The sequence below is a fragment of the Gouania willdenowi genome, chromosome 13 (genome assembly GCF_900634775.1).
Source record: "Gouania willdenowi chromosome 13, fGouWil2.1, whole genome shotgun sequence".
Lineage (NCBI taxonomy): Eukaryota > Metazoa > Chordata > Actinopteri > Blenniiformes > Gobiesocidae > Gouania > Gouania willdenowi.
In genome coordinates this window covers 18,202,942-18,221,480 of record NC_041056.1, presented here as the reverse complement: position 1 = coordinate 18,221,480, position 18,539 = coordinate 18,202,942, and the positions used below count along the sequence as shown (strand labels likewise).

The window sequence follows — 18,539 nt, the reverse complement described above, 5'->3', positions numbered from 1 at the left end:
TTTCCAAAGGGTATTGGCTGCTACATGTTCCGCATTGATGACTACGAGGTGGTCGATGCCACGGTCCACGGCAACGCCGCCCGCTTCATCAACCACTCCTGTGAGCCCAACTGCTACTCGCGAGTCATCACCGTGGACAGCCAGAAGCACATCGTCATCTTTGCGTCGCGCCGCATCTGCTGCGGGGAGGAGCTCACCTACGACTACAAGTTCCCCATCGAGGATTTAAGCAACAAGCTGCCATGCAACTGCGGATCAAAAAAGTGTCGCAAATTCCTCAACTGACCTCAAACCCCCTTAAAAGAAGGGAGTAGCAGTCTTCAGACAGAGCCATTCTGGGAGAGCTGGATACTGCACTGGGAGGCTTTAATGGTTCAGTCTTGAAAGACAGTAGCTGCAATAGCTTCCAGTTTAGCATTAGCTCTCATTTGTCCTGCTACTCGCATTAGAGACAGAGATGGCAGCTAAGTGTTGAATATGTGTAGGAAGAACAGGAACATATTGTGACTCGTCTCGTTTTAATTTGGCGTTAAAAGTTTCACCTCCAGATGTGAGTAATGATACGACGGCACTGCGATTACCCCATCAAATGTTCTTGTTTTACATTGGCCCATCATCCTTAATATTCTAAACATTAGACGAAAACACAGAAGATAATATTTTGGTTTTTATTTTACACCAAAGTGCAATTTGTTAAAGGGACTTTTGACGGTAATCTCACAAACGTATGATTAGAAATTTGTACTATTTTTTGTTTTGTATTGTTTGTGTGTTGTTTTGCTATTCGTTAGCTGTTGCTGATGCACATCTAGTGTTCTGAATGTGTCCCAGTGCTCTCAGCAGGAAACACTTGGTGAAGCAGAGATCTCAGAAAGACAGAAGAAGGGGTTGGACTAGAGATTAAAAAAAGAAAGAAGTTCTGTCAATAGTTGATATAAAGGATGGTCCTTCGGTGTATTTCACCTCACTTTATACTGACAGCTAAATGGCTCCAGTGTGTAGAGATGCTGGTGAGATGAAGCCTCTGGCCTGAGACAGCGAGGCAGCTAGAGATCCTGGTGGACTGACAGCCAAGGGACCAGAGAATCCTACTGATGTGCTTGAGCAGGCGTATTTATAGTTGATTTCATTGTGTTTCCTAGAAAATCTGTTATTCAAACACAAATCTTTCCTGACACACACACAGGCCAGTTGCATGATTGTGCACACTGCTTCCAAACATGTTTCTGGTGATTTTTTTTTTTTATAAGCTCAACTTTTTCAATTACGTTCCAAATTACAGCAGCAAAGAGAACCAAACGTCACATACACTCACACAATAATTTTACACCCAGTGTGTTTTCTTCTTGGCTTCTTTCGGTAACCTTTAACTTAAAAATGTTGTTTTTGAAAAAAGAAAAAATCTTTAAGTCTTCTAAAGTCTTGTTTTATATCTGTCTTTGTTATAGACAAGGAAAGAAAAACAGATGTAAATAATGTGTATTTTTCTACAAAAAAAACCTTAAAAGCACTCACTAGTGAATAGCACTTAATGTTATTTATATATTTTTTTAAATTGTATTTATTTTATTGCCAATTTTTTGTAGAAACTAGAAGTTTACATACACTAATGCTTGGTCTCTGTTTTGTACTCCACTGCCTTTTAAAAGTTTTATCGTTTTGTTTTGTTGTCATTTTTATTTGTAGTACGAATGTTTTCATTGATTCCAAAGACTGATGTTGGTCTGTGGCTTGGTCCCTTTTTACTTCAGTCCACCAGTAACTCTTTACCTATCACGGGCCGTTTGCTCTGTGCTGACTTTGATTTCCATTGTTGTTCCAGTTCTTGCTGGCAGTCATGTGAACTGTTATTATGCACTTGAGAGGGATCAGATTGTTGATTCACTGCAGGTATCCCCTCTCTCTGGCCTTATCGTCTAATCTTCACATCCGAACACCTACAGGCATCACAGTTTTCAGTCAAAACTCACAAGCTCAGCCATCAACTGGCAAAATGCAAACCCACATATCCAAACAATCTCTGATAGGCAGGGAGGTTGAACCCTAGTTCTGGAGGGTCCCTATTCTGCATGCATGGTTTTTATTCTTAGGCCTTCTCCAGAACTGCATGATTTTCTAAGATTCAGGTTAATCTGGGATGTTACCTGATAAGAATCGATGGTTACAGTCAGATTTAGCTAATTTGTACAACGTTCCAAATATGTTACAGCCATTAAATTGTAGAGCATTATTCTTTATTTCAAATTGTTATTTACTGCAAATGGGTACTAGTAGTTACACAGGGTAACTAATAGCCAACCAGTACTTAAATTATCCAAATGCATGCATGCAAGGCCTGATGCAAGCAGAACAGCAACCCTCCAAGCTCAGGTTCTGACCCTTCTGTGTTTAGGTATCATGTCCCTCTGCTATGATCATTTTCAACACAGAGGTGCCTTTATTTTAATGCTACAAACGTATCTTTATGAACAAATTCAGCTTTCTAAAGAACCCATTTTGCTCCTGTGTGTGCTCTTCAGCGTGCACAGGCATTGGAGATCTTCTATTCAGTCTAGTCATCGTTTGCCTTAGTTGTGAAACAACAGATTGGTCATTTGATTGTTGCCTCCCATCCGTTAATCTTATTTTGGTGTCACTTTAACCTAAAGCCATTTGCAGATGCTCCCACTCTGCCCCAACACTGAAATATGTGTGTTGAAGATAAGTTGGGTCTTTGACACAAGCTCCAATCTGACATAGGAAACCTCAGCCGCTGCAGCTGGGAGTCCTACAGAGTTTTTATATTAGCCTATTAAAAACTCTTCATCTTGGGTTAGTCTTAAGGTCCCTGACCTTGTGAGAGCTTTAACGCTCTAGTAAAGTGCTCTTGGTCTTTTTTCCCTCCCTGCTTCAAAGCTAAAGCAGGGGCTACACCAGCATAGCCCATTCATTTCCCCACAGGGCCACGTGCAAACCTGAGCCCTTCACAGTGATTGACAGGCAAGCCTCAAGGTTTACATTGGTACCCCACTACTGGGCTGGCCGGGTCTTGCTGCTATGGTCAACAGTGAATGTATGTACTTCCTTCACATCCCCACAAGTGTGATGGGTTGATGTGTTCATCAGCTGTAAAGTGTAAACCAGTGGGGGACGCTTCTAACCCACGGTAATAATAGCGCTTTCCTTCTACAACAGTTCCTGACAGAATCGGTGATGAGTTACTGATGCTGATGGCTCGGTCTTCGTCTTACACGTCTTGTGTTCCGCTCAATGGTTGAGTACACAATAAGTTATGTACTGCAGAATAAATACAAAGAGGAAATGGTCTACGTTGTTTTTCTGGACTTCATTTTTCCGTGCCACACCAGTGGCTCCTCTGCATCATTCTCTGTAATTATAGTATAAATACTTAACCATAATATATGGAAACATACATAGTAGTTTCATGTCCTTTAGTATGTCTACAGGACCATATATGGAATGGACAAACAAACTTAGTTACAGTAGAAAAACAGCAGATTTATAATGGTTAATAGCAATGTTTCAATGTACTCTATAATGGTTTTGTGTTACAGTACTATCAGATTAAACTAACGTGCATCATTCTTTTGTATATTGATATCCAATACCATTTTGCTGTCTTGCATGTGCTCCTTCACCAGCGAGGAGCACTGCATGGTTTCCTTGAATTTTCTTTCTGGAAATAAACGGTTTTATGTGACGTGAAATGTAACTGTGTTCATGTGGTTGTGCACTTTTGAGGTCAGCCATTTGTTTTCAGTTTTCGTTTTGTTTTCAGATTTTAAATTTCTCAATTAGGGAATGATTACTTTTTTAAGCTATATTTTAACAGGGACTTTAGGCAGTTTACTTGATGTGGTAAGATTAAGAGTTTGGTTTTGTGGAGACTGACCAGGAGTTTTAATATCCTACCAAATGGCATTTTTTTTGGTTTCCTCTTATTTTGAAAATCATCTTCCTGACCATCTCTCACTCCTCGGAAGCTTTTGTTGTACGTTTCATGTACTGTTTTCATAGAAATTCATAATGCTGATGTTAAAAAAAAAAAAACAAACAAACATTTAATTTATTTATTTTTGTGAAAAATCTAGCCCTAATTATTCTTGTTGAAGCTTTTTCAGGGGCAATCGAGTACTTAACATGTATATGTTATTTTCCAATTGTTTAATGTGTATAAAGGTTATCGACCTCAGATGGGACGTGGTTTTGCAAGTGGGAGTGGACGGTGGAGATTATGAACAGACACGCTTTCTTTTGCCTTGAATATACCTTTGTCTTATCAATACTTCCGCCTCAACTCCATAACAAAGGTATTCACACCAGTTATTCTCGCCCTCTCAGTGTTCTTTCAATACACTTTGACAAAATGAAGGAAAAACCACCACCGTGGAAAAAAACCACAAACCACTTGGTTGAATGTATAATTAGGAAACAAAGTTGTACATACCTGTAAAAAGAAAAGTTTCTAATCATGTTTATTTTCTATGCACTTTTTTTATTTAAGTGATAGTTTAAGTAATAAACATGTCTCCTTTACTCTGTCGTATCCTGGTGTCTTTGTTGGCGTCCGGTTATTTTATCTCTGGCTTCAAAAACAGTGGGAAATCGTTCATGAGCCACTATCAATACTTAGGGCCACATTTCCAGCACCTTAGTAAGTGGTAAGTTGATCTAAAACTAAAAGTCCTTTCAGTGCTAGTCTGACATTAGTGAAAGTGGCAAAAAACAAACAAACCAGACTGCTAATCTTATGACAGATCTCGTCACATACATAGTACATGTTTTTTACTTTCCCTATGCTGTGTAGGTTACTTATTAATTATCAATCCATTCATTTTCTGACCCGATTTCTTCTTTTCAGGGTCACACGAGTAAATGAGAATCGAAACCAGATTTTTAACATGTCATCTAAGAGCTCACAGGGAAAGGCTTATCAGCTGTCATATTTAGGCACAATGAAAGAAGTTGGATCTGCAAAAAAAGTAAGAAAGAAAGAAAAAGCATGTGTAGGGCGGGGCGATATGGACCAAAACTCAAATCTTAATATTTTTTTCTCAAAATTACAATATTAATCTTAATAATTTGAACTGAAAGTCTCACCAGAAACACATTTCTGGGTAATGAAAATTTTTGTTGATGAAAAATGCCACACAGGCCCATTTATTAACAAACAGCTGCACAACATGTGCCACTTTTGTTTTTTTCTTTCTTTCCTTGTAATTTGTAAGGGACAGCACGTGTGAGTGAGTTCTTGTCTAGGAGGGTGTTTCCCAACCAAGGGTACGCGTACCCATAGGGATACGCTAGCACATTGCAGGGGGTACGTGGAAAAATTAAGAATTTATTTCCAAGATAATAAAAAATATTCTCAGTCATTTCATAAGTCCATCAATGAAATGGTACGTGTGCGCTATGACTTGTTTTTAAAGTTTAAATGCCTTAAAGAGGACATATTCAAAGATGTCATAAAAGTTATATATAACACAGGCAGGTTAATGATTTGTTTTGTATTTATTTATTTATATTACTTATTATTATTTTTTTTATTTTTTTTCTAATTTCAACTTTATTATTTTTCTTTAATAACAATTAATCATAGTATATTAGTATTAATAATACAGTATTAATAATACAAACGTTTTCTCTAATATTATTTCTTATATTTATCATTTTTATTGCCTTGAATGCAACATAATTAGATTTTTAATTTGAGTTAAATAAGAAAATAATGCCTGAATATTAATTGTTCAATTTAAGAACATGAAATAAAATGACTTGCGTTGAATATTCAGTTGTGTTATGTTCTACGTTTGGAGAATTATGAACACGTATGAGTGAGGGGGTACTCCATGGTATGACAAAAAGGCTGAAGGGGTACATAAGATAAGAACCACTGGTCTAGGGGATGGTCTGGGTTATAGGACACACAGTGCTTTACATGCTGTTCTGAGAAGTAACGGAAGCAGCAAGTCCTAAAGGAAGTATTTGAATACAAAATAAGCTATAAAAATATATATATGAAAAACATGTTGTAAAGAAGGACACTGTTTGACTGTACTTTATGAATAATATTAAATACTTGTATGATGTGATTTGTACTGTGTGATTGTATAAATTAAAACAAGTAAAAAAATAAATAAATAAAAAGTTGATATAGGCGATATTGTCATTTTCTATATCGCCAAAATAGATAGTTTTGAAAGCCAAAAAAAACACACACAGTTGCAGTGCGTCCGTTAATTGTTCATTTACAGTTTTAGATAATATAAAAAAGAACAGATTTCAAGAGTCTTGAAGAAGTGTTTCTCTTAATGCAGATCTGTTTTTTTTTTTTAATTTAATTACATTTTTACATTTAACTTTAATTTTGTTAAGCTTCAATAGCCTGTTGGAAAACACACCTTACCACTGTATCTCGACAACAACTGGTGTAGTTATTAAATTAAAACTTCAGCTTATTCTCAAGCTTAAACTGTCACGTCGTCTAGAAATCCAAACAAACTTGCGTTACCATGACGCAACGAGACTCTTGGTTGGGTGGGTGGTTTAAATGAGCCGGGAATATATTGAGAAACATTTAATGATTTTTACAGGAAGTCAGCGTCGAAGACCAAGAATGTGCTGAATCAGGGGGATATGATTCAATCCTCATTGGTGATTACTGCTCACATGATCTACTGGTTTCTAATAAAAGTTGTCTTTAAAACCATATTAAGACTCAAAATCAAAGGCACATATGCATGAAAGTACTGCGGGGCCCCACACACTAATAAAACTGTTTAAGGGCCTTGGTGTTGAAACACTAAGCAGAGCCATGTGTGACCGTTCACTGCAGCGTCGCCGATCTCATGCGTGTCAAAGTGGAAATAAAGTATGTGACTATAGTGCAAACAACCAACTTATTTTATTATGATGAACATTCCAGCACTGAAACAGGAAGTAGCGATATTCTTAAAAGAAGCTAAACTCAAACATAATGTAAACTTCTGAGGATTTCATCACAAAGCTATTACAGTCTTATTTACACAAATGATGCAACCATCGTCAGTCACTGTGTCTTAGTTTCCTCTGAATTCTTTTTTAGTTGCAGTCTAATTCCATTTCACCAAATACTACTTTGACTCATGAGCTGGTATCGATACTGTATTTTTGTCTCTACCTCAAAATTTGCATAGAAAATTAAGTCTGAGCATTCTGGGGGTTTAAACAGAGACAATGTTATGCATTTCAAACATTATGCGTCTGTTTGTGAAGCTTAGTCTAGTTTTATTTTGTAAAGTCAACTCAAACTATGACAAGAAACACTTCTCCAGCAGATCTCTGCGACAAGCAGTATAAGAAATAGGAAGATGACACATAGTGACCAAAAACCCTACAGTAACCCTTTATGACTCAAGAAAAGCTGGGAAATGAAACATTCCACCCACAAATTAAAAGCAAAAGCTCTTTATCAACTAAACGTCAGCCTTATGAAGAACTGCAGAACAGAAAATCACTGCCAGTAACTTATCATTAGTGTCATTAGCCAGGAGCTGAAATTTTACAGATACTATCTGGATTGTAAGCATGACATCTTCTTGGAAACAGATCGTGTAAATATCAGTGTGTGTGAAGAATCGTCAGATTTTTTTTCTCTCCCATTTCATTTATGTATTTATTTATTTGAATTAGGATATTGCATATTAATCAACGTGTCAGCAAACAGCATCAACATAAATATGCATAATATAAGCAACATCACACAATGAGACAAACATTAAACTGACGACAGAAAACGTTATACCACATACGCTATTTACAAAAAAAAATAAAAAAAATCAGGTGTTAAAGGAGCCTCAGAAAAAAGTACGATATTATCTCTGGGTGCATGACTGCTTTGTTTTCAAACCTTTTTTTTTTTAAATTGCTTTAAAAGTTGGGTAATTGCCACAGCTTCTGATGTTTTCTGAAAGTGTATTCCATAATTTCTGTGTAATTTTTGGCAGCCTGCTACAGTATGATTGACATAATAACCATGCACTGCCCTTTCGTTCTTTTGGTTTCCCCATTATATTATGCAACTCTGCAAACACTCCTCCACTCTTCCTTTCTCCAGTCTTACTCTTCCCTTCAATCTTAAATCATCTTGGGGTTTTTGTTATTGTTGTATTTTTGTTGCTGTAGTAATTCTTTCTCCCTCTATCCAGATGAAGAACACACCTCTCCCTCTGTCCGCCCAGAGACCCTCCTCCTCTCACAACCTTCCAGCTCTTTAATTGGATTTCACTACAGCCTCCTTCTAGTTTCCCCCCAGTCTCTCCACTCCGCTCTCTTTCCTTTTCCACGCTCACCATCATCTTTCCAATCGTCATCATCATCAGCAGAAGCTTTCAAAGGGCCTCAATACTTCACCAGGTAAGAATTGATTTTCAGAAATGTAATTTGGGTTGAATAGATTTTGTAAATCCTAACGTAAAAGCAGCTCTGCGAGCAAGTGAAAGGAACTTTGGACATTAATTTTCACTTCGTGGCCTCCAGTCAAACCTAAACCCCTGCAGTTATAAAGTACATGGATCATCTGTGGAGAAGACTTCAGTTAAAGGAAAAGCACATTCAACAATTTTAGCAGGAATTAAAAATCTAGACATCAGCAAAACTTTGCACCAAAGTTAATCACTATCCAGTAGAATGTCTTCAGCAGGACTATGGCAATACTGCTGAGCCAGCATTTTATGATAAAACTATTTCCCAAGGAACCCTTGGTTTACATTATCATTGTCACATTGATAATATCTAATGTAATGTTAATAAAGGAATGAGATATAAAAATGACAGTGTTTGGTTTTAGAATGTCTTCCTGCCACACAAGCTGTCTGTTAAAAATAGAGGAAAAAACGCTTTGCTCAACAGTTTGATGCTGAGTTACAGTAAATGTGATGTTTGATTGAATCCAGCTGCTCTTTGGGTCAACAGTCTGCAAATGTCTCTCTCTGTGTTTCCCGCCTGCTGAGAAAACAGCTCTTTGAACTGGATCCAAAAGGTTGAAATGAAACACAAACCAATACTGAAGGAGAATCTCTGGGTGTCTGAGTGACTTAGTAGCAATTTAGCAATTATTAAGTAGGATATTTATTAATATGGAGCATTACATGGCAATTCAATGTGCTTTACATGATTAATAAGGCAACGTTTAGAAAATAAAGTGATTAAAATCCCCTCTCAGTCATTGGCAGTAGAGATAAGGAGAGCTTTGCTGGAGTTTATTCCACGATTTTGCAGCATAACAACTAAAAGCAGCCTCAACATGTTTGCAGTGAACTCTGGGCTCCACTATCTGACCTGTGTCCATAGATCTGAGAGACCTGCTGGGTCCATACCTGACTAACATCTCACTGGTGTATTCTGGACCAAACCCATTCACAGATTTATACACCAGCAGCAGAACTTTAAAGTGTATTCTGAGTCTGACTGGGAGCCGGTGTAAATATTTTAAAACTGAAGTAATGTGCTCTGACGGCAGCTTTGGGAACCAGCTGTAGCTGTTTGTTTGATGAAGACCGTTACAATAGTCCAGTCTGCTGGAGATCAAAGCATGGAGCAGCTTCTCCTGACCTCATAAACTTTTCCGTGTGGAGATGTACTGTATGTACCATATAGTCATCTGGGTTTAATAACATACTGTATATAGTTGTGTGTGTTTGATTACCAACACTTTCTCCACATGTTCTTATATAATATGAACAAACAAATATAAATAACTAATTGCTGTTTCTTCACTGACTCCTGTTCTTGTGTGGAGCCATTTTCTCATCGTGCTGTGTCATTTCAAACCTTCATGTTTCTGATTACATGACGACTACTGAAGCAAACAGCTGCTTCAATTCAACATCTGTATTTCTGTCTGCTCTCCTCCCCTGGCTGGAATGCTGATAGACTCTCCCACATGGTGTCCGTTCTCCTTTGCTTCCTTCTGGTTTATGTTGTATGCAGAGGTTTTTTTTTTAAATGTTGGCCTATGAAATCATTGATTGGGTTTAGATAGTTTGCATTTGTTTACAACCTCCTATGATGGACTGGCTGCCTTTTCACAGTGTAGTGTCGAGACAGTGGTGAGCAACTTGTTATGTCAGGATTAGCTGGAGTAACTGTGTCCATACAAGAAGCTTCTGTGGTTGTGCATCATATTTTCTCTTCTCATTGGCTAATGAAACTATACAGCAGTCACCATTTGCAATGGGATTTTAGGGTTTAGAAATGCTCATTTCTTGGTATCATTGTTTTTTATATTTTAACCATATTCATGTGCATGTACCCCCCCCCCCCCCCCCCCCCCCGAGTATGATTGTGTTTTTAATGAATAAATATTAGCTATAAATATCCATTATTACCTCCGCCAAGAAGGTAATATACCATCTACGAAGTCACGTTCCTTGTGTTGTTTAAACACTACTTGGCAATTAAAACATTTCTGATTCTGAATATTTTCGCCGCCATTTATTTATTTTTTCGTTTGTTTGTTTTTCTGTTAGCAGGATTACCTCAAAAGTACCTCATGGATTTTAACAACCTTTTAACCACAATTAGATCTTACACAGTGGAATATTCCATTATATTTTGGAGGAGATCTGGATTAATATACTGAATCTGGATCACTTTCAAAAAATCAAAAAAATCACTATCGCTCATTTTTGGAAAATAGTTTTCTTTGATCGATCCTTGTGAAATTTAACTCAGTTATGTCAGGTATGTTCCTCAATTACCTCATCGACTTTCATTCAGATAGGATCTGGATTGTACATTTCATCGCAATTTTTCAAGGAGGTGCCCATACATTTGGACCTGTATTGTTTTAAATGAGGATAGACATTTATTCCAAGCCTTTAAAGTGTGAATATTCATGGTATAATGATCAGGATCACTGTTCCAACTTCCAGATAACTGCCAATATCTTGTTAAGAGGATATTTAGCACTTGGCGGAGGTTTGCGGTCCCTGAGGGCTTTTGTTAAGATTAAAATGACTGAACGTCCAGTTGATTTGCTATTACAGCAAAGAAATGCACTAAAATCGCGTACGTATGCTTGTAAAACAAAATATGTCCAGACAATTTTTCTGTTTCCTCTCCCGTCTCTGATAGTGTTGATAAAGAGAACTGTGGTGCACTCCTTTTTGATAGTACTTCAGATTTGTTTGTATAACCTAAAAATCTGTTTGCTCTGTGTTCTCCTTGTTTACCAGCTGTCACACTGAGATGACACACCTCAGACGCTCAACCTTGTGGCTCTCCCTCCTACTCCACCTCCTCTTTCTCGTCCATGTTCACACTACCAGTCAGTTAGAAGACAACAAGATCCCACCCAGCCTGTGCACCGGTCACCCTGGTATCCCTGGTTCTCCTGGAGTTCACGGCAGTCCTGGGCAGCCGGGGAGGGATGGCAGGGATGGGAGGGATGCGGTTCCAGGAGAGAAAGGGGAAAAAGGAGACAGAGGAGACCCAGGTATTCAACTTCTATTTTTGTTTCATAAGGGAGATTGTCTAATGGTTTATCTTTCCTGACTTCATTTGGCTGTAGAGATCTTTCCTTTATTCTTTTGTTTTGCTGTTTGTTGCCTTTCAACACTAAACTCTTAATTTGCTCCAGTTTCAAAGGTCTTACTAGTTTTAATTGTTGCCTCCTGTCAGTTTTCTACCCCTGTTGTTAAATGTGTGCTACTGTATAAAGTAGTGTGTTTGTCTATGTTCTGTCAAAGTCTTCCTGATTTTTAGTCAAAAAGCAAACTGTTCTTCCCTATATGAGCAGTCTTAAAATTGCAGGAGAGCCTCCTGAACAGTTTTAGGCTTCAGTAAGAACTGTCTCAGATTCTCAGATTTAGGATATTAGAAAATAACAAAGTATGTAGAAGTTATTATTTTCCCAAAGCCACCATGATGTGGATATGTTTGGCCCTTGTTCTCTGTTTATTCTTTGGATAGTCAAAAATACCTCAAAGAAAAAGACTGAGAGGAATACTAACCCAATTTACTGAAACACAAACTGTGAACACAGACAGGAACAGGAGAGGTAGACAATTCAGTGTTCAAACACTTCTTAAATAGTGATGGTAATCAGAAAGATTGGCTTCACCTGTAAGATTGCCAGAGAGTACACACATTCACTACAACTAACTACAGAACTGAAGATAATTTTTCTGATTTAGATTTTTAAAATGATGTCGGTGGGGGGCCTTGGGGTTGGGGGGTTGGGGTCGGTGGCGGGGTGCGCTGGGTGCTTTGTCTCCTTGGTGCTTTCTCGTGTGTGTGTGTGGGGGGCAATGGCTGCCTCTCGGCTTGGTGTCTTGGGGGCATCTGGAGGGCTGCTTGGCCATTGGGGGGTTGTCTGGGTTCCCTGGCCCCCGCTCTTCCTGCTAGCCTGGCTGCATCATCGGGTCCGGGGCAGCGCTTGGGTTTGCAGTGGCGGTTCCTTGCACATACATCGGTCTACGATGCACGAGCATGCCTTGGACTGTGGGATAAAACTCGTAGTTAGACACGTTGATCCCAAATACCTGTTTTAGGTATGACCACTCACTCCTTCCCTCTGTCCACAGCCACCACCATTATACTGTACCTAAGCCTCACGCCTACAACTTCACATCTCACTCTCACTTTACAATAATCAACTCTTCCCCACCCTTCCATTTTTCTACCTCGAATCTCTCCTCCCTGCTCCCTTCCCGCTTCCACCTCCCCCCCACCCCCTCACCCAGGTGTAACACTGCCCTCTCTTTTTATATCCTCCCTTTAATAAAGTGTTTCTTACCTTTCCTTAGGGAGGGCTGGTGATGGTCACAATTAAGCAATAAAATAAATTCATTTATTTAATTGCAATAACAAAACATGCATTGCTGTCTAAAAAAGATTGCACTTCTTGTAGTGTTGACCTTTGACAGCATGTGCAGACAAAGTGGAAAAAACAAAACAAACAAAAAACCATCATTTGAAACAGCCCTACAACCCTGAAAAATAGGAACAAGCGGGTCTGAAAATAGATGGATTGATGGCATTTGAAACCGGCTCTAGTTTATTTTCTTTCCCCTTAGTTTTACGGAGGGATTCAAACTGTTGATCATGATATTTAGCTGCAACTGCACATGTTTGTATGAAAGTTCCCTCCTTGAGAATGAGATGCTAAATAAGAAAATAGTAAATAGATATAAGGAGCTAACTGGCTATAAAAAAAGGGTTTAAGGCTGCAGACTGAAAAGTCACGTCGTCTTTCATTTGCTGGCATAAATGACAGAATGGCTTGAGATCTGGACTATTTAGTGTTGGTAGGAGTTATCCTGGTCTGATGAATCATGTTTTCATTAAATTACACCAATGACTCAGTGCACGTGGCCCTTCACAGACAAACACATGGTTAGAGAAGGGCAACCAAACCCGTAGTCAGTGTGAAACTGAGAAACCTTTGGGTCTTTCCTGGGCAGAATAGCACACCCTGTGACTAAGCAAACTCAGTTACAGACAAACAAACATTTTTTGGAGATGTTATGAACCATTAAATTAGATCCATAAAGGTTAAGCCATGCAACCTGAAGGACATAAATGATCTTCTGATAACGTTTGGTGCCAGAAAACACAAAACATAGCGCACGTTCAGCGGTTAAGTCTAGTGCATGTGAAAGTTCAAGGCTGTCAAAAGGAAGATGTGGAAATTGTTAGATTACCAAAGTGTTTACGGTTGTCAGCCTATGATGGGTTTGTAGGGCTAGTGACAAATTTACAACTGACATTAACGTTTTTGTGAGTTGTGTGTGTAGAAGTGTATGGGTTTCCTCCGAAAAACCTTTGACCTTTAAATAAAGGCTTTTTCAAGCATTAAGGGCATTTTCCCCAAAAATGATCAGAAGCTTCCCTCTATACATTTGTTGGTTCATATGTTGATGTTCTTTTTCTGCCGCTGCAGGGGATACAGGAGTGCGAGGCCTGACTGGAGACAGAGGTGACCCCGGGGAAAAGGGAGAGCGAGGGCAGTCAGGAGAGTGTGCAGTGGCTCCCAAATCTGCCTTCAGCGCCAAACTGTCCCAAGGCCACACCTTACCCCTCACCGTGGGCGACGCCATCCACTTTGATGCTATCTTGATCAACGAGCAGGGCGACTACAACTCAGAGACTGGACGGTTCACCTGTAAAGTCCCTGGGGTTTACTACTTCGCCGTCCATGCCACAGTCTACCGTGCCAGCCTTCAGTTTGACCTGATGAAGAACGGACACACAGTGGCTTCTTACTTTCAATTCTATGGGAATTGGCCCAAACCTGCATCTCTCTCAGGCGGCTCGCTGCTCCAGCTGGTCCCTGGAGACCAGGTGTGGATTCAGATGGCTTTATCAGAGTACAACGGATTGTACTCCAGCACCAAGACGGACAGCACATTCACCGGCTTCCTGGTGTACTCACACTGGAAAAACTCTGCAGTGTTTGCATGATTTTCTCATTAGTTTTCTATTGAAAACTTTGGATATCACAACATCGACACAGCAGTGTAATTTCTAACTGCTAAATACTCATAAAATCAATAGTTATAGCGCTAAACATGATGTTTGTTTCTGTGCTAATGTAAATATTAAAAATAGGGTGACAGCACTAAAGTAAACAAGCACCTTTGGGAGAATTTCACATTCTTCTCACTTTAGCAACGGGCTGCGTGAAAGCCAAATTCTCTGTTTTTCTCTAATTTCCAAATGAAACTGTCTGGAAAACATTCCTTTTCCACTGAGTTCACTGTGTTTATCACGACTTAATGACTTCACCAAACACTGAAGGAAGGACCCTGACAGTTTTCATAGGCTGTATTTCAATGCACTGAGCTGGTTGATGTCACTCCGTCTCCCTGCTCTTCCAGTAAGTAATCACAATGAGATATCTTCCCCTGTGCTTGGACAAGTTTCTCCCTTGAAATTTTTTCTTGTGGCAGAGTGGATTTTACAGACCAGAGGCCATGAAACGCTGCCTGTGTGTCTGTCACATAAACTGCCTCAGACATGAGGAAATGGTATTTCCCCTTTCCATGAAATTTCAACACATAATTTACTTCCAGATCCATCCTTATTTCTTTTCCCTGCTGGCTGGCTCTAGACATGTGAGGACTTAATCAATGCCTTGTGGTATTAGTCGTTCATTTCCATTGGTTCGTGACCTGCAAATGTGTCTGTGAACACATGGTCGAGCTGAGGGTGAGGTCACTCTTTAAATGACGGCTTTAACGGGTAAAGTGAAAATAAGGCAGATGGATTAAACATAAACAGTAGATGCAAATAGGTAATGGAGATGAAGTGATGAGATGCTAGTGGAGCCATGGCAAGGATTTAAGGAACACTGAAAAGACATTAACAATGACTGAGCGAGGAATGACAGAAACAACTCTAAATGCTTAAAAACATAGTTTAATGAGTAATATTTGAGGTTTAGTTGAAATATTACGCCCTTGGATGAGGTCTGACCGCCTAGTCTGGACAGCTTTAATGATTTTTGTTGAGTCACCCCCATTTAATTTACTGGGCAGCCAACGCTAAAGTGCACAACAGAAAACACAAGGAAAACTGATCGTTAGTCTAGGGTGACTAGACGTCCTGAATTACCAGGGGCAATTGTGATTTTCGGAGTTACATCCCGTGTCGCGGTCGATTTCCCCCCAAACCATTGATTTGTCACGGTTTTTCACACGTTCAGTCCCGTTTATTAAGAAATATACGTCTGTTGCCGCTGACCGAAAATACCCTGAAAGCAACAGCACATTTTGCTTAAAAACGTGATCTCTGAGGACTGTGAGCTGTCAATCACAGCAGTTGCCATGGTAGCGCTTGTAATATAAACTCTATGCTGATTGGTCGATGGCATTGACAATCATACTTATTTGCTTTCTCTCATGCTTTCTCTTTCAACATGCCAAAAAAAAATTTTTTTTTTTTTTTTTGATTATTCAAAACAATTTCATGTTAACTTAAAATGTAGCTTTTTTTTTTGGACTGATGGCCACTTTAAATTTGGTTCAGCCCTTGCAGTAATACATTTCAACCAAAATGAAATTTAATTTTTGTGACCTTTTTTCCATTACAAATAAAAGCATATGCAAATAGTTTAAACTTTATATTATTATTCTTTGGAAAAACTTCTGTCCCGGTTTTGAGGCCAAAACAAACAGTAAAAAAAAGTAAGAAGAGAAAAACACAAACAATGCCTATTTAATTAAATTAACAAGATCAAAAAGTTAAAACAGAAAACAATTGACAAAAAATATCCCCTGCAAAAAAAAAAAAAAAAAAAGTTTGAAAAGAAAAAAGAATTAAACAAACGTATAATGAAACAAAGCATGCTTAGAATCCAGACTTGTGCTGCGTTCAATTGTACTCGGAACCCGGATAAATCCTACCAAACAAATTGGAAAAGTGTTTTTTTTTTTTTTTCTTAAAGACTCTGATTCAGGAATTCAGAATCCTTTTTTTTTTTCCCCAGTCAACTTTTTTATGAATAACAACAAGTATACAGATGTATACAGAAAAATACAAAACATGCCAGGGGGTAGATTACAATAGACAATCTAATCGGGCAGGATACAAACAGGCCGAGTCGATCGGAATGACGTCTAGGCAAAATGGCGGCGCACACGGCGTAGAAAGAGTGAGGTAAACATTCACTTTCTCCTCAACGTATACTTTTATGTATCGTCTAATTTGGCATGTGTGTTCCTAAATGTGTAGAATAATGTTGTAGTGGCATTTCCATCCCCCTCTGTTAATGTGAACGCTGCTCTGCGTTAGTAGTGATGACCCTCGATGGTGCGTTCAGGTCATACTTACAGTATATGAGGTTTCACTCTGTCTTTCACCCACAAGTAGCTAATATATTTCCCCAGCAGAAATTTTCGCCCCTCGAAAAATATATATATATTTTAAAACGTACATCAACTTTGTGTGGCTTGTCATGTTTTCTGAGCTTAATGAATGAAACGCATTTACATCGGAGGTCGAGATTGACGAATTGGACCTTTCCGGATTCCGAGTGCAATCGAACGCAGCATTAGGTTAAAGGTTCAAGGTTTTATTTTTTATTTTATTTTTTTTAAATTGTCATTTTCATGTTAACATATACACGAAATGTGTTTCTCAGGGCCAGCAGCATAGAAGAAAAGAAACATTAACTGAAATATAGTGCAATATAAATGTAATACAATAATATAAATAAATAATAAAGAAAGAAAGTACACACAATACACACAAGTACAGTAAAAATAAGAGTGCAGGTACCAAGGTGGATGTTTTTTTTATTTTTATTTTGCAGTATTAGTAAAGATAAAAACAAATTGAAAAATGACAGACAGCTTGGACAGTAGGTTACATTTCTTTCCAGCAGGTGTCACTGTTGTGTCATGTTCCTACTGCCGTAAATACTTAAGGGGAGTTTAAATGTTTCCTTCACTTTGAGAGAGCAGAACCTCTTTAAGCTGCAGTATTAGTCCTGCTGGAGTCCTTAATGGTGTGTCTGTCTAATAGTGCTTAACTGAAGCTCCAACTTACATCTACAATCAGAGACGGTTAGTGATCACATCTCTATTTGATGAGCTGGAAACAAACAAACAAAAACGGAAAAATCCCCTTTAAAAACCTGAACTACCATCCATCCATACATTGGCGTCTAAATTGAAAACCTTTATGCAATAAGGCAACAGAACCTGAATCATAAAGTTATTTTATCACAGAAAGTAATGGGCAATTGCACACGAAATGGTACAGAAGTACATTTATTTCTCCCTAAAATCCATACATATTAAACTAAAGTAGCATTTGTGAAGCAGTGCAGACACACTGTGGATCAATAGGAGGATCCACTCTGTTCTCTTTACCCTTCATTATAAATGCATGATGCATTCAATGTTCAGCCTCCTACGTTCACATCCTGACAACAGTAAATCTGTGCTCAGGTCAGTGTGCACATGATGATGTGAAAACTTCACAATTGTTCTTTTATCACTAGAGGCTAATGGTCCCATTATTGATTTGTAAAAAACAAACCATGCAAAGTGTGTTGTTGTTTTTTTTTTTATTATTATTACTAAATGTGTTAGTGAATGCTAAATTTGGCTGCTTCATTTATTTTATCACGACTTCCCATCATGCCTCAGTCAGCGCTGTCAGTAGATTCACAATAGGATTGTTAGATAATCAATGTGCCAGTGTGTTGGTAGCAGTCAGGGTTGGGGTCAATTACATTTTTCACTTATAATTACAATTATGCATAATCAATTACAATTCAATTACGATTACAGTGACCAGCATTTTGTTTTCCAGTTACAATTAAACAACAATTATTTTTTATCCTCAGAAAGTCAATTACAATTACGTCCCTAATAAACAACAGGTCAATTACAATTAATCTCAATTACTGAGCATGAAATAAATAACACCATAAAAGTTAACATTCCTCTTGTGTTAGCTTTCTGTTAGCATATCTTATGATAACAGGCCCTAAATCAGCTGTAAAATAGGGGTGTCCCCTATTGATATTGGATATCGGGCCAATAATA

At 38.4% G+C, this 18,539-nt stretch overlaps 2 protein-coding genes across 5 annotated transcripts in view; both read left to right on the top strand.

The window, feature by feature from the left end:
* Positions 1–4,536, top strand: part of kmt2a (lysine (K)-specific methyltransferase 2A) — a 40,432-nt gene extending 35,896 nt beyond the window's left edge. For all 3 annotated transcript variants that reach the window (XM_028465508.1, XM_028465507.1, XM_028465506.1), the window contains exon 34: positions 10–4,536. In XM_028465508.1, coding sequence (XP_028321309.1) covers positions 10–285 — 276 coding nt within the window. In that variant the 3' untranslated portion in view covers positions 286–4,536. The remainder of the gene's footprint in view (positions 1–9) is intronic.
* A 3,657-nt stretch (positions 4,537–8,193) lies between these two features.
* Positions 8,194–17,997, top strand: c1qtnf5 (C1q and TNF related 5). Of its 2 annotated transcripts, none has more exons than XM_028464642.1 (3): positions 8,194–8,394; positions 11,217–11,359; positions 13,925–17,997. In XM_028464642.1, the coding sequence occupies exons 2-3, from the start codon at positions 11,230–11,232 to the stop codon at positions 14,443–14,445; spliced, it is 651 nt and encodes a 216-aa protein (XP_028320443.1). In that variant the 5' UTR covers positions 8,194–8,394; positions 11,217–11,229; the 3' UTR covers positions 14,446–17,997. The 2 variants fall into 2 exon arrangements, with proteins under 2 accessions (XP_028320443.1, XP_028320442.1); XM_028464641.1 differs by having other exon boundaries at positions 11,217–11,476.
* Positions 17,998–18,539: the final 542 nt, after the last annotated feature.

What these genes read in the sequence shown, in the direction of transcription:
- c1qtnf5 (XM_028464641.1), top strand. Translation starts at nt 11,230, where the DNA reads ATGACACACCTCAGACGCTCAACCTTGTGGCTCTCCCTCCTACTCCAC. An exon ending in AGGAGACAGAGGAGACCCAG is followed by an intron (nt 11,477 to 13,924) that starts GTATTCAACTTC and finishes CTGCCGCTGCAG; the next exon opens with GGGATACAGGAGTGCGAGGC.